The following is a 23,374-nucleotide window of genomic DNA, read 5'->3' on the forward strand; positions in this document are numbered from 1 at the left end:
TACTGTAGTTGCAATAATGTGAATCGATCTTATGTGTGGTTATTCCCCCTCTGCAGCTTTATTTGTACACGAGAAATTACAGTATATGCGATTTGACTGTGACTCTGTATTTTAAAAATTTTACATGGTACATACCGTTTAGTTGGCCTGGACTGACAGCATTACTTTTAGGTTTTCCTTTGGTAATAGTCTGTGTACCTCCAGTGTACCATATGTGCATCATATTTAATGGTCAAAGCTTTCACTGTGTTATTGATTCACCGCTGGTGTGCTGTGCAGGTGTGTGTGTATACAAGATCAATGGGATATTCTAATGAAGTCATTGGCGGGGTACAGATGATCTCTCTGTGCATGCTGAAGTCGCATTGGCAGATATGAGATACATATCTGATTTTTGTGCGCATTTGTTAGCGGGCAGATTTAGATAGGACGATATCCAATTCCACGATTTGTTTTGTTTTCTCTGTGCATTATCATGACCTGTAGCCAAACTGGGCCACCAGCGGTGCCTCTTACATTAGAAACAGTGAGCAAAGAATCCCTATTTTAGTTCTCGCCCACTAGAGAGCCATACAGTGTCATATTGTACTTTGTTATTTCAAATTCTGTCAAGTCGCACCATATTGCATGAGGTGTTGCTTGCGTATCATGTCATGTATCACTGGCAGTGTATCAAGATGTGTATGAAATAGGTGTTAATTATGGAGAAGCATGCCCCTAGTGGAGACAATATACAGTATACTATCACAATATAAGCAGCTATTGAGTCAATTTACCAGTGGGGCCTGTCAAAAAAGTTAAAATTTACCGTTGGATTTTGAAATGGGAACACCTAAAGGACAAGCCACATGATGGTGTGTAAGGGATCTGAATTGGACATATGCAAAGAAGACAACATACCTCAACAATGGTGGTTTTCGCTGCCTTGCACATAGGCTGGTTGAAGTTTCTAGCAGTTTTCCTTAAAAAGCAAATCAGGAAAATAGAATCATTTCCACTAGAATGCAAACTGAAACCAATTTCATGTAGTTTACTGCTGAACATTGCAGTCTTGTGGTGAAAGATGGTACCACAGCTAATTGGTACAACGTTGTGTGGTAAAAACCAGTCATTTGCAATCAGATGGAACAGAATGACCTCAGTAAGGTTGTAAAAAGCAGTCATCTAGTATGAATGTACAGGTCAAGGTGCAATTGGTGATTCTGGACAAAGCTGCTGCAATTTCAGTTTAAAGGTTGTTTAATTGAAAGGCTAAAAGTCATTACCCAAACGTATCTTTGCTGCCAAAATGGTGCAACATGTCAACCATGATTAAAGGTCATAGCTATTGCAGGTCTAAATTGTACTGATTCAATTCAGCCACAGAGGCTGCTCTGGTCAAGGTCTAAATAAACACAGTTGGTAAGGACATTAAAAAAATAAAAGCACTCAAAGAACACAGACCTGCATTCACCTGCAAAATCAATAAGTGGATGACTATGTGGATCTGAGAAGGTAAAATAAGATAAAATGCCACCCAGATTCAGAATTTCTTGATTCAGCACAATCATTTGTAATCAGATACAAACATCTAAATGTTTAATAGTATTTCCCATGTTACATTCACAATTCAATTAATTGTGAGATGTGTGACATCTTTACGTGCAGGGAACCACACTGCAGGTTATTGATGTATCATTCAAGCAAAGACTTCTTACATTTTAATATTAAAAGTGAATAACACCTTTTTTATTACCTTGTACAACAGTTAAGAATGTTAAAATGTTACTTAGCCTGTGCAATTAATAACAGCTTTATGACAGTAACAGTGTTAAGACCTTGAATTAAATTATTTGTATTTATTACCGTACATTATTTTTATTTATTTCCATGGTTTCCTATGGGGAAAGAGTATTGAGAGATATGCAAGTGTCTGAAGTAGTTAAGTTTGTTAAATTAAAACATCTTTAAAACAACACCTAGCAGACAGGAGGTTGCACAAAAATAAAACAAAAAAATAAATGGACAAACACTCGCCAAATAAAACATATCCTCCTTGGTAGAGGAAATAAAAGCCTCTATTCTTCCTAAACTTCAACCGGAATCTGTACTGAATAGAATACAAAAACATACTCGAGGTGATACATGTCAAACATAACAACATGCTCGAAAGGAAACGATTTGCTGGGTCTGAAAAGATAAATGGCGCTGCTGCCTGTGCTAATATTTTGTATATACAGTGGAACCTTGACTTACGAGTTTGTTTCCGTGACCGAGCTCGAAACTCAATTTACTCGTGTATCAAATAGATGTTCCCTACTGAACTGACTTCAAATGCCATTAATCTGTTCCAGTACCGCCAAAAAAAACTACCATTTTTTTTTTACGTTTAAAATGAAGAACAACAGCACTTTATTGTATAAGGCATAAAGCATAATAAAAGACAATCTTAAGAAATAAACTAAAGTGAAATTTCTGTGGCGGCATGGTGGCCGACTGGTTAGAGCGTCAGCCTCACAGTTCTGAGGAGCGGGGTTCAATCCCCGGTCCCGCCTGTGTGGAGTTTGCATGTTCTCCCCGTGCCTGCGTGGGTTTTCTCCGGGCAATCCGGTTTCCTCCCACATCCCAAAAACATGCATTAATTGGAGACTCTAAATTGCCCGTATGCATGACTGTGAGTGCGAATGCTTGTTTGTTTCCATGTGCCCTGTGATTGGCTGGCAACCAGTTCAGGGTGTACCCCGCCTCCTACCCGATGACAGCTGGGATAGGCTCCAGCACGCCCGCGACCCTAGTGAGGAGAAGCGGCTCAGAAAATGGATGGATGAAATTACTGTACTTTGGGACATGCCAAAAGTCACAACAACAACAGTTTTGTTCTTGTGTATGTGTAGTTATTAGAGGTGTGTGGTCTAGTGAGTGACCTCAGGAGCTGAAGTCGGGTGGGCCCAACTAGGTCGATTAGTTTGTGTGTGAGCATCTGAGCCAAGGTTTTTGCTTACTGAGGCTCCTTGCGAGTGTTCTCATTTTGTGTTTGTGCACTTGACTGTTTGCCCCATTCAATAAACGGCTGAAAGAGATTCAGCAACTATGGTTCCCCTTTTTGTTTTTCCACTTCACTCAAGTGGCAGCATATCTGAAGCCTAATTTGAATTGAAAAATTTGTAAGTTGGGTCACTAGTAGGTCAAGGTACCAACGTACATTGTAATCTTTTATTTACTTTGTTACATGGCAGTGTTTACCTGAACACAACGTTTCCAGCCCTGTCCGCTTTCCATGCCTTGATCAGGGCGAAGTCTCCGGTGATGGCCTTCTCCATGATGTAGTGTCTGCCATTAAAATCCTGCACCTGTACATAAACAGACACCATTGAGGATGAAAATACTGCATGGACCTGACCTGAGCTACAGTATAGACAAATAAATTAGTCCAAGAAATACTGGACAATTACTGAGCCAAATATATTAATAGTTTGTTTACTTTCGTTTCTTAAAGGCCGCTAGCTTGCAACAATACATACAGAAAACAAGGATGCCATAATTAAGAAAAAGGCAGGTTGATTGCAAATTAGGCTTTTTTGTGCTGTGGTTTTTGGCCATCGAATGTGGACATCTAAGCAGCAAAGCCACTCCATAGGTCATTATACGTTTTCCACAGCTCTGACACAGAAAGCAAGACTTAAAATAAAGTGGGAAAAAAAAATGTTACCTCTCTTTTTTCACTAGCGATGGCGATGCTGCCATCCTTGTTGTACTTTATAGGAGAGCCTCCTTGCTGGATCAGTGTGCCGTAGCCAGTCGCTGTGAAAAAGGCAGGAATCCCTGCACCCCCTGCTCGGATTCTCTCCGCTAAGGTACCCTGTGGTGGAAATGTGGCATATTAGGAGGACTGCAACACAAAAGAAGTGTACTGTACACACTTCTTCCCCATGAACAAAAATGTTCTGGGGCATGCCGAGCACAAAACTGACAGTTGCCAAGTGTCATAACACTAGCAGTGGCAGTCCAGAGTGACCGGCAACCACAAAGTTATCCCAATAGTAAAATAATTAAATAAACGTTTTCTTATCCCACCTGCGGAGTAAGTTCCACCTCCAACTCCCCAGACAGATACTGTCGTTCAAACTCTGCATTCTCCCCAACGTAGGAGGAGATCATCCTTTTGATTTGCTTGGTCTGAAGAAGCAGGCCAAGGCCAAAGTTATCCACACTGGGGAGGGGAAATAACATTTGACTGAGTTTTACATTGCACTCCACTCCAACCTGCACACTTGTGCTCAAATTATAATAAAAGCAGCGTACAGAAATTTCAAGAATACTCTGTGAGTGAGTCAATAATTAACACATTCACTGCCATTGACGGCTTTAGAAGTCCAATATCCATGTTAACTGGGAAGGCTGGCAGTGAATGAGTTAACTGGCCATTCTAAGGAATCTCATGGACACATTTCTCTGCCAACTCAATAACTCCAAGAATTTATTAGGTACTTGTCAAACATAAGGTTGAGCACTACACGATGGAGATACTGGCACAGACATGAGGCTTTTGAGTAAATGTGTACATTTTTTTCTGAGGCTTCATATAGTGCATGTTTATATTTATATGTTATTATCCATCCATCCATTTTCTGAGCCGCTTCTCCTCACTAGGGTCGCGGGGGTGCTGGAGCCTATCCCAGCTGTCATCGGGCAGGAGGCGGGGTACACCCTGAACTGGTTGCCAGCCAATCACAGGGCACATACAAACAAACAACCATTCACACTCACATTCACACCTACGGGCAATTTAGAGTTTCCAATTCATGCATGTTTTTGGGATGTGGGAGGAAACCGGAGAGCCCGGAGAAAACCCACGCAAGCACGGGGAGAACATGCAAACTCCACACAGGCGGGGCCGGGGATTGAACCCGGGTCCTCAGAACTGTGAGGCTGACGCTCTAACCAGTCGGCCACCGTGCCGCCATATGTTATTATTTGTTTTTATATTGTGTATCTCATTAGTTTTTGACAGAACCTTAAGTCCTTAACCTTAAGTCTATAAATAACTTTGATTGCTACAAGTTACTACTATTCCAAGATGGCGCCTACCAGTGTGGTCGCCTCGGTAACGCGCTCTCTAGTATTGTCTTTGTTTTTGTGTTTTGCGTCCGTCTTTGGAGACCTTACACGACTCACTTACACAAGGGGAGACCTGCTAACCATCAAGTAGGCTACTCCGGACTTTCTGTCACCAACTTTCGAAAATCCGCTCAGTTTTTTCCCCCCCGAGTTACTCACTGGAGCGGCGTCCGCGGTTTTCGGCGCATGGCGGCGGAAGCGGCGCCACAGAGGAAAACGAGCCGGCATTCAGGTGAAACTCCGCAAGAGAGGACACAGATTGGCGTTCCCGTCGATCCACCTCGCGAATGTACGCTCCCTACCCAACAAAATGGACGAGCTTCATCTTCTGTTAAAGACCAGTAAAGACTTCGGACGCGGCCATGTGCTTCACGGAGACCTGGCTTTGCGACGCTGTACCCGATGGCGCCGTCATGCTTCCCGGCTTCAACCGTGACATGGAATCATCGGGGAAAACAAAGTGCGGCGGGATATGCCTCCATATCAACGAAAAATGGTGTACGGACGTCACGGTGCTCAACACACACTGCAGCCCGCATTTGGAGCCGCTGTTTATGAACTGTAAACCATTCTACTCGCCACTTGAGTTTGCATCGTTTATACTGGCTGGAGTCTATATTACACCTCAAGCTAACACGAACGCCGCATTGCTAACACTCGCCGAACAAGTCAACGAAATTGAAAAAAAACACCCAGACTCACCCCTCATTATTCTCGGGGACTTTAACAAAGCTAAACTCAACCACGAACTCCCTAAATACAAGCAGCACATCGACTGTCCTACCAGGGAAAAAAATACTTTAGACCACTGCTACACTACGGTAAAAAACGCATACCGTGCTATACCTCGTGCAGCCTTGGGCTCATCTGATCACTGCTTAATTCACTTAATACCGACGTACAGGCAAGAACTTAAATGTGCGAAGCCTACAGTGAAAACAGTCAAAAAGTGGACCAATGAAGCCAAGATGGAACTTCAAAGCTGTTTAGACTGCACAGACTGGAGTGTCTTTGAAAATTCAGCTGGCAGCCTGGATGAATATACGGACACTGTCACATCCTATATCAGTTTCTTTGAAGAGGTTTGTGTACCAACAAAATCATTTCGGACATTCAACAACAACAAGCCGTGGTTCACTGCTAAACTTAAGCAGCTTCGCCAAGCTAAGGAAGATGCATATCAGAGCGGAGACAGGGCCCTGTATAATCGAGCTAGAAACCAGCTTACTAAAGAAATTAACATTGCAAAGAGGATCCATGCAGCAAAGTTGGAAAAACAGTTTAGCGCGAACGACTAAATCAGTCTGGCATGCATTCCAATCGCTGACTAATTACAAGCGACAATCCCCCCCAAGCTGAGAACAATAGCACACAAGCCAACGACTTGAATACCTTCTACTGCAGATTTGAAAAGGACAGTTTCACACCACACACCCACCCGGCCGCACCCGCGACCACAACCACACCTCTGACTTCTGCGTTAACCATCCATGAACAGGATGTGAGACGCATCTTCAAACAACAGAAGATTAACAAAGCAGCAGGCCCGGACCATGTGTCCCCATCCTGCCTCAAAGTCTGCGCGGACCAGCTCGCTCCAGTCTTCACTCAGATCTTCAACAGATCTTTGGAAATGTGCGAAGTTCCATCCTGTTTCAAACGCTCCACCATCATTCCAGTCCCCAAGAAACCTGCAATCTCTGGTCTGAATGACTACAGGCCTGTCGCTTTGACATCTGTGGTCATGAAGTCCTTTGAACGTCTCGTGCTGGACCACCTCAAGAGTGTCACAGGTCCCCTGCTGGACCCCCTGCAGTTTGCCTACCAAGCGAACAGGTCTGCGGATGATGCAGTCAACATGGGACTGCACTTCATCCTAGAACACCTCGACAGTGCAGGGACCTACGCGAGGATCCTGTTCGTGGACTTCAGCTCAGCGTTCAACACCATCATTCCTGAACTCCTTTCAACCAAGCTTCTCCAGCTCAGCATCTCACCTGCCATCTGTCAGTGGATTTACAGCTTTCTGACGGGCAGGACACAGCAGGTCAGGCTGGGGGAGGCCACCTCATCCACACGCAGCATCAGCACTGGGGCGCCCCAAGGTTGTGTCCTCTCTCCGCTGCTCTTCTCTCTCTACACGAACGACTGCACCTCAGCGAACCCGACTGTCAAGCTCCTGAAGTTTGCAGATGACACCACTGTCATCGGCCTCATCAAGGACGGTGACGAGTCTGCATATCGACAGGAAGCGGAGCAGCTGGAGTTGTGGTGTGGCCGACACAACTTGGAGCTGAACACGCTCAAGACTGTAGAGATGATCGTGGACTTCAGGAGGCATCCTTCGCCACAGCTGCCACTCACGTTGTCCAGCTGCCCTGTGTCAACCGCCGAGACCTTCAAGTTCCTGGGAATTACAATCTCTCAGGACCTGAAGTGGGCGACCAACATCAACTCCGTCCTCAAAAAGGCCCAGCGGAGGATGTACTTCCTGCGGCTTCTGAGAAAGCACGGCCTGCCACCGGAGCTGCTGAGACAGTTCTACACAGCGGTCATCGAATCAGTCCTGTGTTCTTCCATCACAGTCTGGTTTGGTGCTGCTACAAAAAAGGACAAACTCCGACTGCAACGGACAATCAAAACTGCTGAAAAGATTGTCGGTACCCCCCTACCCACCATTGAGGACTTGCACGCTGCCAGAACTAAGACAAGGGCATGCAAAATCCTCTCGGCCCGTCTGCACCCCGGTCACCAGCTGTTCCAGCTCCTTCCCTCAGGTAGGCGCTACCGATCAAGGCAAACTAGAACTAGTAGACATTCCAACAGCTTCTTCCCTCTTGCGATCAACTTCTTAAACACCTAACCTATAATTCCATTGCAACAAGCTGGAAATTTTTTTACTTGAGTTCGTTGTCACATTTCTGTGGGGCCAATTATGTATTACTCGTGCACTCACTGTAGTTGTCTCGCCATGCTGCACTATTTGCATATACTGGCCACTCATGCCAGAGTAGCATTTGCTCCATTTGCACACTGATTGAGGAGTGTCTGTAACATTTGCACAACCATCATTGTCCCAGATGATCGCACTACTCGTCACTTTAAACCGCATACACTCCTTGAAGTCTCGGCGCCCTTTGCACAATGGTCATTGCACCGGACTATTGCAATATTAGTCATTCGAACTGCTCTAAGTGCTAGAGGACTCTGCATCTTTTTGCACAATTGTTTTTTGTCAATGTCTTTATGTCTCCAAAGTGTTCTGTAAATTTACTGTCTGTTGTACTAGAGCGGCTCCAACTACCGGAGACAAATTCCTTGTGTGTTTTGGACATACTTGGCAAATAAAGATGATTCTGATTGAATAATGTACAGGATGCATAAATTAAAGAAAAGATGGGATTGATGATGGTCATAAAAATTCTGGTAATATGTTGCAACCTATTGGTTTAGAATGCGATCCACTAGCTAGTCATGTGAATTTGTTATCTTGTTATCGTGTTTGACTAAAAGGATTTTTGTGTGTGTGTGTGGGGGGGGGGGGTCCTATAGTTTTCCACGTGTAACACATGGCAGATCCTCTACAGTGCATTTTACAAGTTCCAAAACTAGTGAAAATGGCAAGAATGTAAAATATGCAGATGTATCTCAATAAACTTTAAAATCAGGGGAAATATAATTAATTTCAGTAGTTCAATTTTTTAAACCGAAACTCCTATTGTATAGATTCATTACTCACTAAACAAAGCGAGTGAAATATAATTTTATTTGTATAATTTTTATGATTATAGCTTACAGCTAAGAAACCCCAAATTCACCATCTCAATACATTTTATTATATAAAAAACAATCACAATGACGTAATATAGAAATGAGATACGAATTTGCCGTCTTCATTTTCCCATGTGATTAATAAAAGTAAAGATACATGTTTCGCTTTTTTTTTTGCCAATCCCAAAATAAACGAACTTTTCTATCATGTAATTTATTGACAGACTGGTTTGGCAGATCATTTGCTCCTCAGGGGATGTTTGCTTTGGCTCAAGATTTCAAAGTAAAGTGAATGTACATCGAACCAAAGCAAAGCCCACAAGAGTAGCCTGTTCTTTTATATGTGAAAGGTGACATTCAGCTTTTATGGAGTACCTATCTGCATACAGGTTTCCGATACAGTGGATTTTAATATGAAGAGCCAGTATAGTTCATAGAAATGGGTATGAACATGAGCTTGCTGACCTAGTTTTGCTATACTGTGGGGAAAACAATAAGACATTCTAGAGAAACAACAATGAAGTACCAAAGTCATAATACAGAATGAACGAATATTATTTAGATTCATGAGTATCAGAGTCTAGAATTCTGTAAAACACTGTTTTCGATATAAAATATGATTCAATAACAGAATTCTACTTTTTACCAATTAGGAGCATTTCATTCTCTAACTTTACCCTTAATGGCCTGCACCATCGTGTATCAAACACAATAATGAGGGCTTTCAAATGCCCAAAACAGCAGCTGAGTGGCCGCAAACCAGTTGACTATGTGCAAAAAGCTTTGCGCATAGAACATTTTTTTCTTGACATTCACAACTGGTTGATTCGTATTCCAATATTTACAGAGTCTCTGCACATGTGCGTGAATGTTCAGTATTGCCTACCCTGCGTTATTGCTCACTGCAGTGAGACCCTTCACGCCTGTCTTTAGTAAACTGTTGATGAGATTCTCCGGGATGCCACATAATCCAAAGCCTGTTTTAGAGCACAAACAGAAACAAATACACACGTAGTCATATACCTTCAAGGTCAAATTCAAGCATTTTTAATGGTAATACAGTAGGCATAAAATTATACATAATCTTTAAGATTTCCCAGCACATGAGGTACCACATCAACTCAGTAATAAATCTACAGTAACATATTTTTCAAAACTTGAAAATGCAAAATCAAGCTCCTGAACTCTAAAAATAGAAAAAAAATTGATTGATTATGGGCATTAAAAATGTAGCTCCCTACACAGAATAAAATTAGATGATAAATCCTTTTTCCACAGTCCTTTATTTTCAAAATACTACACTGCACCAATCTAATCTCTCTCTGTGTGGTCATCCTTGAACGCAGGCGAGGACAGTGGAAATGTTTTTATAGTTGTCTCAGCTGATTTCACTAAAAATAGAAGCTGTGGAATGTGCGCACGTGTTGCGCTGACACCATTCAAGTACAGAACAAATGAACTTAGTCAACAAAATGACACATTATAGTAGATCATTGCTGATGTAACACTATTATTGAACTGAACGTCCTATCAGCATAAAAATACTAGTCTGTCACTACTTTTTAATATTGTAGTTAGTCTCGGCTTGCAAATAAATTACATATATAGAAAGTCTGGAATATGATTGCATGTCATTAAGGCTCTCTTCGATCATCCATGCATCAATTTTCTATCATTAGGGTTCATAGTGTCGCAAGTGAGCTGAAGGCTAACCTAGCTAACTTTTGGGCGAGTGACAGGTTACATCCTGGATTGGTCGCCAGCCAATCGCAGGGCACATATAGACAAACAACCATTCACAGTACAAGGTTATTATAGTTAACAAAAATGAATGAAATAACAAAAACTAATATTTGGGGGGGAAAGCATTTTTAATGAGATAAAATAAAAAGGAGTGTTTTTAAAAAACTAACCGAAATGTGGTCTCTTTACAAAGCGAACTATAATTTTAGCAAAAATGCCCTTTGTTTTTGTCAGTTAACTTCATACATACATGCTTTTTGAGTTAATTTTAAATGTATTTATTTCTGCTCTGCCAGTTTTGACAAAAGATGTACAGCACCACGCTACATCAAGGTTGTAACAGTCAGGGTAATGTAGTTTACTTAATGTGTCAGGCATAATGTCAGGCAGCGCCTCTGTATTGTATTGACAACGTGTCATCTCTGTTTTTGTTTCATGTCTAAACAAACTGGAACTGTACAACAAGGCTTAGTAACTTGCAGCTAAAATTTAAAAAAGTTTTTTTGATGAAATCATAGCACTCATGTGGACATGGGAGAAAGTGGTAAAAGACTGTCAAAAACAAGTACATTATAGTGGAGGGGGGTGATGTGTGGAATACTTCCAGGAAATAACTGAACCCAAATCTAAAAGTCTGCTTGAGAAGTTTGCAACTTCAATTTAAAAGCAAGACACATTCACACCTAGCGAAAATTTAGAGTCTTCAATCAACCTAACATTCCTGTTTCGGCACTATGGAAGGAAGCCAGAGTATGAGGAGAAAACCCACACGAGCACAAAATTAATAGAAATTTGTGGCTAAAACTGAAAAGGATCCTTCATTTAGCATTTACCTCCAACCAGTACGGTCGCCCCATCTGGGATGTCTTTGACTGCCTCCGTAGGATCGGAGTAGAACTGTGAACTTCTCTGGCTGGAGGTTGAAAAGTAGCAACTACATGTCTGTAAACACCACAGGAAGAGGTGAGATTTAAAATGATGAAAAATGAAACTTGAGATAAGTGTGTATGTATCTTGTGGGGGGGGGGGGCGGGGGGGAGAGCATACATTTAATTATTTCAATGTATGGCGAGACAAAATGGACAAACCCAGCCGTGGTCCTGAAAACTAATTATGTTTGTACAGTGTTAAGAGCGGTTTGCACAAAGGAGTAAGTGGGGAGTAAACTAAGCTACTGAACAAATCCTGCAACAAAAGGAAAGGAACCTAAATCCACAATTCTCAACTGTAATCATGCCACACTGGCAGCAGCTATACAGAATACACGTGACAATACTGTATACAGCTATGAATAAGCTGTTATACCACAAATCACAATGCACATTTCACATTGTAAATTACTGTTTTTATTCAATAATAATACTAATAAAAATGCATAGCACTAAATATGCCCCTTTTATGTTTGTTGTATCAGATGCCTGCCATGACATTGATTTATATAAATAGCATTCAAATGTGGCACTGGCAAACATGACGGAAAACATTGCTTTGGAGTTAATTTGTGGCAGTAGAGGTGAAATATGAAAGCATTTGTGATCTCCAATGGCTCAAATTTGAGTGTCACTACTTTGTATTGGGTTCATTGCTCATTTATTGCAGCAAATTGGTGCTGCTACAAAAAAGGACAAACTCCGACTTCAACGGACAATCAAAACTGCTGAAAAGATTGTCGGTACTCCCCTACCCACCCTTGAGGACTTGCACGCTGCCAGAACTAACTAAGACAAGAGCGTGCAAAATCCTCTCGGACCCTCCACATCCCAGTCACCGGCTCTTCCAACTCCTTCCCTCAGGTAGGCGCTACCGATCAATGCAAACTACAACGAGGAGACATTCCAACACCTTCTTCCCTCTTGCAATCAACTTCTTGAACAGCTAACCTACAATTCCATTGCAACATGCTGCCATTTTTTTTGTCTTGAGTTTGTTGTCACATTTCTGTCGGGCCAATTATACATTACTCGTGCACTCACTGTGGTAGTCTCGCCACGCTGCACTGTTTGCATATCTGTTGTTGACCAATACTGGCCACTCATGCCAGAGCAGCATCTGCACCACTTGCACAATGACTGAGGAGTATCTGCAACATTTGCACAATCAACATTGTCCCAGACTATCGCACTACTAGTCACTTTAAACTGCATACATTCCTTGAAGTCTTAACGACCTTTGCACCAGACTATTGCTATATTAGTCATTCAAACTGCTCTAAGTCCTATAGGTCTCGGCATCTTTTTGCACAATTGTCAAAAACATAAAAATTAAAATGAAAAAATGTGTACCGGCATTACCAGATAACTAGCAACCCTTTATTGCTCAGTGGCTTTTTTTCCGACAATGTCTTTATGTCTTCTCTGTCAATTGACTGTCTGTTGTCGTACTAGAGCGGCTGCAACTACCAGAGACAAATTCCTTGTGTGTTTTTTTTTTAACATACTTGGCAAATAAAAATTATTCTGATTCTGAAATGTCACCATAAAGACTAAGCAATGACAGGTTAAACTTACCTAGCACGTACAAAGACAATTAATTAAGGCAAAACGACACAAATAAATGGGAAGATTTGTTAGTTATGACCTTCTCCACGCAGTTCTAAGCACATACAAATACAAGATTGTAGGCAAATACCAACCTTGCTCAATGGACGCTTATCGAAGTCCAACGTGGTTCTGCAAGGACCAATGAGGTATTTAAAAGCGTCTGCTCGACACAAGGCTTTGAATGCCATTTTAAGACACATACACCGGACGGCAGGGGACACAAGATGATAGCACTCAGCTATCGGCTAATAGCGTTAGCTTAGTGTCAAGCGAAAAGTCAACGCTGCAGTCACATTGGCTGGCGTCTCAATATTGGCCTGGGAACCTGATGCATTCGCGTTATTCGAAATCAAGAGCGTCCCCGACGTGTAACGTTGAAACAGCAACATGCGATTGTGCATTCTATATTGTGTAAAATATACAGGCGTTAAATTTAAATGTCTTATAATGTTGCGTTTGGACTGTAAGGTTAATGTTATACACACGTGGTTTGAGTTCAAACGACGATGTCGATGGGAAATATTTTCAAATTTTTTTGTCAGTATTTGAACGCACCAAAAAGAAAAAAAACCTGCTGAAGCTGAAGTGTAACCATTAATTTGCACTGCACTAAATTATTTTAATTGTTACATTATTAGATTAATACTTGCATATAAAAAGTGTAAATTTATATTGTCTAGCAAATTGCACACTTCCATATGAAAAAGATTTAAAATGTTGATCTCAGTGTTTCTTCCCTCTTTTCATCTAGGTTTAATATTTTTCTTCTTCTTTTGTTTTTTTCCTTTCTTCTTCCAAGTTATTTTTTTTCTTAGTGCACTCTATTAGACTGTAAAAGCGCAACCAAAACAATTCACCCATATTTCCTGATTTATTTTTACCATCATGCATTCTTGGGGTGGGCAAAGCATGGCCCGCTGGCTACATTCGGTACTCCATTCTTTTATCTGGCCCACCGAACATTTGCATTGCTGTAGTCTTTTTTGTTTTTTTGCAGTAATTTAGCCGTTTTCCCCTTAAATTGGTAAGTTAAAATTTATTTATTTTTTTTATTATTAAAACAAACAATATTTATGCATTTAACATTGTTATTGCATTAAATAATTGATTCACTATAGTTACATTTATTATCAATAGCACAATTATAATACTAGTGGATTATTATACAAATGAAATTAAAGTTTGTGAAAAATATACAGTGATTATGACCTGACAGTCGTACATGCTAAATATAATATGTGGGGTGGGGGGGAATCTGCTGTCTTTGGCCCCATCTTGTGCCTCTAATTTGAAGAAACCACCACCCCTGAGGAAAAACAACCAATCAGAGACAGGAGGTGTGATTTACAATGTGCCAGTCATTTGTCAGGCAATCACGGGTACACTCACTCTTGCCTGTTACCTGTGACCTGTTACCTTGTTACCCCAGAAAAGCATATTATTTGTGGAAGAGTGTTCCTTTAACACTAAATGTTATTGGTTTGAAGTTTTACTTTTTTGTGAGGCCACAGGGGTGTACCCGCTATAAGTGTGCCTGCCAGTGCACGACAAATGATTGACACCTCATAAGTCATGCCTTCTGTATGTGATTAGTTGTTTTTCCTCAGGTGTGGTTGTTTCTTATATATCACAGGATATCATGTCATTCCACATATTCCGTTTTAGCTACAGCTCTCTCTTCAAGCCCTGATCCTATTGTGAAACAATTCAATAATTCATAATGTGCGTGTAAGTGAGAAAACAATCATGTCTGGAGAGGGTCCACACGTTGAGGTTTCTATTCTATTCTATTCTTTATTAATGATTGGAAGTGAGAGTTTGTGAAATGCAAACAAACAAACGAACAAACAAACAAAAAAACATGTTATTGATAACACTAATCAAAATAAAACATGAAATTGCAACTTCGCTGTGTAACAAAGCAAGGTTCCTCTGACAGTAAACACACACGTGCACGGTATCTCGTCCAAACACATGTAAACAAAAGAACACACGGAGCGTGACGTCACATGCTACATCATTGTGAAGACTGATTCATCGTGCTAGTATACTTCTTTTGGTCTTAATAAATTCCTACCGATTCAGTTTTTTATCCTTAGATTATTTAACGCTCGGAAATATTATTGAATTAGAATTAAAAAATATTTTAAAAACAAAAATATAACACCGTTGCTTTCTCCGTATTGGCATTGCTTGGACACGTGACCCGCCCTCACGTGACTAGTAGTTTTAGTCATGGCCGACGATTACAGGCGACAAGGCCTCGACTTGGAGAGAAGGATATTCGAGTTCGATGCCAAGTGTTCCGCTCTCAAAGCCGAGAAACAAGGTAACGCCCAAAACACTCTGGCCCTGATCCAATTCTTGCTCTCTGTCGGCGTCGCCCGGCAGCCGTGCTTCGAGTTTAGCCCGCTAACGTGCGAGCTGTTGTTAGCGTTATGGAATGTATCGTGCGATGCAACGTTTTAAACTTTTGGTAACCCGAATTAACAGACAGCACTATATGTATGCATCCCTGGATATAATATTGGAATTAACTGCGTAATAATGTGATTGTTCACCTCTGTTGATGGTTTTTGAATGTCAACATACAGAAACAAACATTTGGCGAGCGACTCGCCAGTGACGTTAGCCTAAATGTGACCGTTTACGTTTGTTATTTGATTACTACGCTGCTAATATTTGTTCCAAGTCCAGTGTTCGACTTCTGTTAGTTTTGTTCTGTTCGTAGTCATTTTCGGTAGATGTTTTTTTTCCCATTACGGTAGCACTGTGAACACGTGGTTAGCACATCTGCGTCACAGTTACGAGTTTCTGGTTTCGAATGTCATGACAAATTATTTGTAAAAAAAAAAAAAAAAGAACATGCCAGCTAATTGACATGTTTCATGTACGTTAGGTTAATTAGTCATAGTAATGAATGTGTGTGTGTGTATGTGTGCATGGTTAACATGTTTTTGTAGACCGTTATGATCACAAATACTCTTTACTAGTGTATATTTATTTAACCTGCAGTTAACAAGGTAGGGCCATGCAGAACAGATTCTCATTTGCAGTCCCGACCTCACTGCAGACACCAGAGTAAAACGAGGCAAAATAAAAGCAAATGCAAATAAAGACCTATGCAAATTGTAGAATGGCATATACACAAAACAAAACCTATATCATATGCTCAAGAAATAACACAAAGAATAATAATTCACCGTAGATTCCTACCCTTCCCTGAACCCTGTCAATAGATAGATGAACTGTTGATGGACGAGATGAGCTATGAGCAGTTTTGAGGGCACTGGGAACACAGAAGTCACGATTGCAGTGTACACTGATATTGTTACATTACTAAAGACAAATTACAACAATTACATTAAGGAAGTTTGACTATGTAGTGTTGTTATTTGTTTTTACAGTGTTTTACTGTTTTTATGTTTTCTATGGGAAAGTTTAAAATAATACAAATAACAACATGGTAGCTGTAGCATGTCTGCCTCACAGTCGAAAGGTCCTACATTTGAATCTTGCCTCAGGCTCTCCTGCTTCCTCCAACATTCCAAAAACATATATGTTCGGTTAATTGAAGACTCTAAATTGCCCAAATGTCTGTCTTTATGTGCCCTGCAATTAGCTTTTGACCAGTCCAAGATGTACTGCACTTCGTGACCAAAGTCAGCTGGGATAGGCCCCAGTTCACCCTTGACCCTGATGAAGACAAGCACTGTAGAAAATGGATGAATGGTTTTTCACTTCTGCCAGTGAAGCATCTGCAACTAGTAATATTCTAACGTAATGTTTCTCCACAGATGATGACTATTTACAAAATGCATCTGTCATTCTGGACAAGTTGAAAAGCTATTACAGACAAGGAGGGGAGAGCAGCAGCCTTTCCAAGCTGCTTCAGGATTACACACAGGTAATTCACTGAAACAAACTTACGTTTGACAGGGAGTCCTCTGTTTACGGTTTGATCGAAGTGTATACGTTCAGTTTTATTTCAAAGGGTTTTACCATTTACTATTCAGTAATTGCAGCCATTTACCTGTGGAGTACCTTGAGAGGGCGTGAAAATAAATAAGGTATTGAACGATTTAAGATTTTTTTTGTCTCTGTTAAGGTGATGGCGGCTGAGTCGACATTGACCAATTGATGTCTTTTTTGTTTTGTTTTTGTTTTTACAACTAACTAGCTGTCTGTGCAACTTTGCCTTCACCTCCAAACACAAGCTCACTATCCCTACCGTCTCGGTGTGCATTCGTCCACCCTCCAAATCCTATACCAATCACAAAGGCTCATCCAATCACATTGAGACCTTTATGGCGTCGCAGACAGTCGGAACATGAACTCAAAACACCAATTCGTATACCACAACTACAATTGCTACTCGCTACCGTAATAATAGTTTTACAAAAGGCACTGGGAAGAAGGGAATGCTTTGCAATGTTTTGTAGCAACCCTGCAGTTGAGTTATGTGGATTGTTGCCACAGGTCTATAAATTCCGACTGTCTGTACAGTCATGAAGGTGGTCTGGGTGTGATTTGTTGTTGGAGTGGTGTGAGTCAGGGTATGGAGGCGAGTGGAAGGAGGAAGAAGAGCGTATATATGCACGGACGGTGAAGGTTGAGCGAAACGCTAGTTAGATGGGGTTTTTTCGCCGTAGTTCCGGCTGACTTTACTGTTAATTTTCACAATGAATAGGTTTTTGGTCAACCAACGCATGTCCTCGTTTCATTGTCTAAGCAAATGCAACAATATATTCTGTCTTTTCTCTGTCACAAGAGGGCATTTGATAAATTCGCTAATTGGCGACTTATTTATTTGTCAGCTTCGGTAGCGAGTGCGTTTTCAGATTGGCATGCATAGCGCCTGTGCTCGTATGTTTGAGGATAGACTTGTCTATTTTACAAGTGACTGTGGTACCGGTCTCATTTTGTCAAATATTTCTACATACCTGAGCCATTTGCGTCTGTGCAATGTGTCTATGTTGTTAATGCCAAAACACATGATTGGTGATTAGTCAACCAAAGGCTAGAACTGTTATTGCAGAATGGTTAAAGATGTAATTTTCAGTTTTAAAAAAAGCTTTTTGTCATGTTAAAACTGTCTGTATGACTTGACAGTAGAATATCATTAAAATGATCTTTTGAAAAATCACCCCTCTCTGGCACCATCTAATGCCTATTTATTATTTTACAACTGGGAACGGCAGCACAAGAAGATCTATTAAGAGTGTAGTGATAGAAGGGGGGACAGAATAATCTGTCAATGATTTGCATACGGCAACCATGCACACGGAGGCTCGTTGGGTCGCACCGCAGCCTCTCGCAGAATAGTTTCTTGGCTGGATTCTTTAACTCCTCCTAGCAACAAAAGTTAAAAGAAGGAATTGGACAGCTTTGTACTTCAAATCAAAGGTAAAGACAAATAATGGTAGTTTGTGTCTTGTAGGCCAGTGGTCCCCAACCACCGGGCCACTGGCCATGTGGCACCGTGCCGCACAGTTTTTCCAACTTTATTTTTTGTTGTACACGGACGGCTCCATAGCTGAGCTTGGAAAACCACCGTGTACGTCACGTCACCGTTCTCACTGATTCATCAATTAAGTTGATCGCCTCATATATTTTTAATTGATTGTACATTCTGAGGCGGCACGGTGGACGACTGGTTAGAACGTCAGCCTGACAGTTCTGAGGACTGGGGTTCAACCCCGCCCCCGCCTGTGTGGAGTTTGCATGTTCTCCCGTGCCTGTGTGGGTTTTTTCCGGGCACTCTGGTTTCCTCCCACATCCAAAAAACATGCATGGTAGGTTAATTGACAACTCTAAATTGCCTGTAGGTGTGAATGTGAGTGCGAATGGTTGTTGGTTTGTATGTGCCCTGCAATTGGCTGGCAACCAGTTCAGGGTGTACCCCGCCTCCTGCCCGATGATAGGCTCCAGCATGCCCGCGACCCTAATCAGAATCAGAATCAGAATCATCTTTATTTGCCAAGCGATACAGAAAATGGATGGATGTACATTCTGAAAAATACAAGATCAAACCGATAACATTTCATGTAACGTCGTGCACTCACGGCCAACAGATGCACTCAGAGGTGGCCGGGGGAGCGTGACGATCTCGCTGGTTCTTTTTTGTCCATGTTTACTGAGCTGGGGGCGTCTCTTTGGGTAGAAAAGTGCAGCTGCGGGGGCAGGGACTGAAATGAGGCTACATAAAATATTGCTAAATATGCTATTGAACTGCATATTGTACTTTTAAGTTGATGCATCGACTAGTTGGTTCAACCCGTAGTAAGTACAGCAGTAACTGAGCGTGCCTTCTTGTGCAAACTACTTAATTGCATCATGTTTGTAACCTTGAAATGACGTTACCATTGTAAAGCGAAGACCCCTTGCATGGTGAAGTACATTAACAGTAAAAATGAATAAACATGTTGTTTGTACATCGTAGGTGATCCTAGATATCACATTTTACGAAGAGAACAAATTGGTGGATCAAGAGTTCCCAGAGGACTGTTCACCGTTTAAAATCCAGCAGCTCCTGCAAGACCTGACCGAGCCGGAAGTTCTGGTGGGGAGACTAGCACCATCTCAAGAGGTGTGGTTGGTTTCTTCGTGTGCGAAATGTACTGGCTCTTGCATGGAATGCAAAACAGAGGAGAGCAACTCAATATCACAATATTCCTGAGATGTTAATATTAATATGAACTATGGATGATTGCTGTGATACAAGTGAATTAAACAGTATGGACTACCTCGACTGACAGTGTGGCGTTGTTTGGTCGATCAGGTGCAGGCTGTTTTGGGGCTGGAGTTGTTAGAATGCCTCTATTGGAGACGTGGGGCACTGCTCTACATGTACTGCCACACCCTTCATCAACGGAAGCAATGGATCAAGGAAAACAAGGAGACGTTCCTGAAGGTACCGTATGGTCAGAATGACAGAAGAGTACATAAATATACATTACCTCAGTGGCCAGGTGCCATTTATGTACTCGTAGTTGTCTGTGTCTAAATGTGTTTATTGGGAGGAAGGCCTTCACAGGGTTCCCCCCGATATTGACTGAGCCCTGCTGTGAATAGCAAAAATCTACAATTGGTGCTCCCTCAAAAAAGCAAAATTTTTATAGTAGACATGGCTGTGGCCTTAGCACAAAACAGCAAAAAGTCTTTTCTCCATCTATCGATATGGCTATCTTTCTTGCTTACTTTCTTTGTATCTTTCAAGTTACCCAAGTCCCAACACTGTTTATAGCATAGACATATAAAGATCTATACAAAGTGAAAAAGCGCAGGCATATTTAAAAAGGTTTGTGGAGGGAAAACAACTATCATTAAAATAAATTGCAATAATTGCAAGAGTAATGATTTAGCCATGTTCTGTTTGGGACTATGATTTAAATAGGAAAATTGTCGTGTTTTGCTAGTAAATACCTTGCAAAATAGTGTGAATAATCATAAACACTACTTTTATATGGAGTTGGTACTTATGCAATCATTTTTAAGTGTATGTCTATCATATGGTTGTAATGCTAAAAATGTAGTGTTTATCCCAGGGGAAAAGGGTTAGAAGCCCTGACTATAAGAGCTGGCTGCTCACCCATCTCTTCGAACAAATGATCAAATATAAGTAACGCTTTTTTGTTTTGTTTTTAATTAATTGACGTGTTTTGTCTTCCAATGCTTGTTGCAGACAAACTGTTTATTCACAGTCAAATATTTTGCAAATATCATTGTCACTGTCAATCTTCATACGAAACTATGGTTTGCCATGGTCATGCTGTACCTCCTCAAAAAAAGGGTGTAAGCATATCATATGCTGGTGCGACCAACTGAAAAAGTTGGTCGGGCCAGTGCTACTAGTGCAAACGTTAGTGTTGCCCTGCTGTTGGCAATATAGTGTATTTCTGCGTAATGCTGCAATAGCGGGTAATAAAGGTTTGATATTCACAACTTTGTGTGTAAGTTACCGATGCAGGATGGGGGGAGTTGAAGTCGAACGCAGCTCGCTTGTCCCTATGCCTCATGTGACTCCGATGTGTTCATGCAGTGTATTCAAGAAGGAGTGCGCTACCTAATGCGGATGCTGCAGGTGAGGAACTCGGTGAAGCTCAATGATGGGGTGGTGCTCCATGACACTGCCACCGCAGGCTTCTTATCTGAAGGTACCCCCCCCCCCCCCCCCGGATACATATTCTGCACAGAGATGGAAAATGTACTCGTACTCTGCACTTAAGTAGAAGTACAAATACGTACGTGAAAAAGACTCTTGTAGAAGTACTGATGCAACTCCTTAAATTAAAAGTAAAAAAGTGCAGACTCTGAAATCTACTAAAATACAAGGTAAAAACACAATTTTACTGTCAATTATATACAATACCCTTTTATTAATTTATGGCATGCTTGTACTGAGAAGAAAATCACGTTTCATGTTTGGTGTTTAAGAGCTCGCTAGCGTTGGCTTGACATTTATTCTATCAAACCCATAGCTGTACTAAAGTTGTAAACTAAGTAACAAACAAAATAGCTAATGATGGCAATAGAAAAAAAATACACTTTTGTGTTTTCAGATTAGACGGAGCATTTTTTAATGCCAGAAGCTGGTGGTTTTCAGGCCTGCACAAGATGCAGTCGCCATCAGTCGTTCTTGTAGCTAACATCATCACACAATTCTCTTAAATAAGGCCAAAGATGAGGGAATATATTGCTTCTCTAAATCTGTTGCTGTTGTCATCAATAGTCTCAGCTTCAAATTCTTCCATGTGGCTGCGGTCTCATTTTTTTGTTTGTGGTTAATCTGCGTGTGAGTGTTATTGCATAAATAGTGGCTGACTACTGCTTGCGAGTATTCTCATTTTGTATGCGTGTTTTAAGTTTTTGCCCCCGTTCAAGTGCATCTGCGACTGTGGAATTGCAGTACCTTTATTGCTCCATATTAAAAAAAATTTCTTTACTGTAGCGGCGATGTATCTGAAACTTGTAACTCAAATATTGGCTCCTAACATAAAGCAAAAAAAAAAAAAATAATAATCTGTCAACAATGGCTCATAAATTTAGGCACCACTGTAAGCAAGTACAGGTACCTGAATAATATACTTTAGTACACTAACTAAGTATTTGTATTTCGTTACTTCATCACTCACTTTGCATCACACAAATGTTTGTAATTAAATTTGCTCATAATGACATATCCCTTAACTTGTTTTCCAAGGCATTTTCTCAGACACGCACCTGCTGACCATGATGTACATCGGGGAAATGTGCTTCTGGGCGGTGAAATACGAAGACTACAGCGGTGACACTGTGGATTGTAAAGAAGACCGCCTCCAGTTTAGGGACATTGGCACGCAGATCCTCAACAAGTACGTGCTCGCCTGTGAGGGTCCGCTGCAGGGCCAGGGCTGGAACACGGAGAACGCCAAGGAGATCCTCAGTGTTTTACAGTGAAGCACGCCGCCTCCGTGTCGTCCTCAGACGAAAATCGGAGATCAGTATTCAGTGTTTTTTTTTTTGTTTTTTTTTTCCAATCCCTAAATTTAAATAAAATAAAAAGGAACCTACCAGGTGAGGTACAGTGTAATGGAAGGCAAAGAGGAGGCAAGGGGAGAAAATGTATTTGGGCAAAGGTCAGCTGGACCTCACTACATGCCAGAAGGTCCAGTTTGGTGGCATTATAAGATGTGGTGTAAAACTGACAAGTGATTTTCTTTTTTTCTTTTTTCTACGTGTTCTGCTGGAGAAAAGCAGTTCTCATCATTCTAGACTGTTGACTAGGGCACTTGTTTTGCTCTAAGAATGTTATAATAATATTAATATAAAAAAGTTCTTAGTAAAAAATACATTTCCTTTTTTTTTGTTTATTTTAAATTTTTGTTTTAGAATTATCAATAACACAGCCTAAAATGAAACATTGCACAGTAACATTTTTATTTATTCTTAAGTTGCCATTTTGGTATGCTTTTAATATTTGACATCTGTTTATACTCGATACACACGTTTGTAAATGTGTATAAAATGCACACAAAGCAAAGGAGTTTTTCCAGAAAGTGTGAAAGCATATGTCCAGATTTATTCATAATCTACCCCTTGTATTCCCCCCTTTATTGCAAAATTTTCAACACTTAGTTAACTTTATTTGTTTAGCTTTTAATAGAGAATGTGCTGTTTTGGATTAAATTTTCTGTTTTTTTATGTCCTTGGTGACAATAAAGCCCGTGTTTTAACAAGTGTGT

The 23,374-nt window shown here is 40.9% G+C and overlaps 2 protein-coding genes across 2 annotated transcripts in view; one reads left to right on the top strand and one right to left on the bottom strand.

The window, feature by feature from the left end:
- The window catches only part of oxct1a (3-oxoacid CoA transferase 1a), a 59,332-nt gene extending 45,883 nt beyond the window's left edge, over nucleotides 1–13,449 (bottom strand). The window contains exons 1-7 of the mRNA XM_061673368.1: nucleotides 13,244–13,449; nucleotides 11,445–11,553; nucleotides 9,755–9,845; nucleotides 4,054–4,189; nucleotides 3,689–3,838; nucleotides 3,223–3,329; nucleotides 901–961 (exon numbers count right to left, since the gene is read on the bottom strand). Coding sequence (XP_061529352.1) covers nucleotides 901–961; nucleotides 3,223–3,329; nucleotides 3,689–3,838; nucleotides 4,054–4,189; nucleotides 9,755–9,845; nucleotides 11,445–11,553; nucleotides 13,244–13,351 — 762 coding nt within the window. The 5' untranslated portion in view covers nucleotides 13,352–13,449. The remainder of the gene's footprint in view (nucleotides 1–900; nucleotides 962–3,222; nucleotides 3,330–3,688; nucleotides 3,839–4,053; nucleotides 4,190–9,754; nucleotides 9,846–11,444; nucleotides 11,554–13,243) is intronic.
- A 1,908-nt stretch (nucleotides 13,450–15,357) lies between these two features.
- rimoc1 (rab7a interacting mon1-ccz1 complex subunit 1) lies at nucleotides 15,358–23,368 on the top strand. Its single transcript, XM_061671926.1, has 6 exons — nucleotides 15,358–15,480; nucleotides 16,949–17,058; nucleotides 19,594–19,740; nucleotides 19,933–20,064; nucleotides 21,193–21,307; nucleotides 22,354–23,368. Exons 1-6 carry the CDS (start codon nucleotides 15,387–15,389, stop codon nucleotides 22,587–22,589), a joined length of 834 nt encoding a protein of 277 aa, XP_061527910.1. The 5' UTR covers nucleotides 15,358–15,386; the 3' UTR covers nucleotides 22,590–23,368.
- The last annotated feature ends 6 nt before the right edge of the window (nucleotides 23,369–23,374 follow it).

The sequence above is a fragment of the Phycodurus eques genome, chromosome 3 (assembly GCF_024500275.1).
Source record: "Phycodurus eques isolate BA_2022a chromosome 3, UOR_Pequ_1.1, whole genome shotgun sequence".
In the NCBI taxonomy this organism is placed as follows: domain Eukaryota; kingdom Metazoa; phylum Chordata; class Actinopteri; order Syngnathiformes; family Syngnathidae; genus Phycodurus; species Phycodurus eques.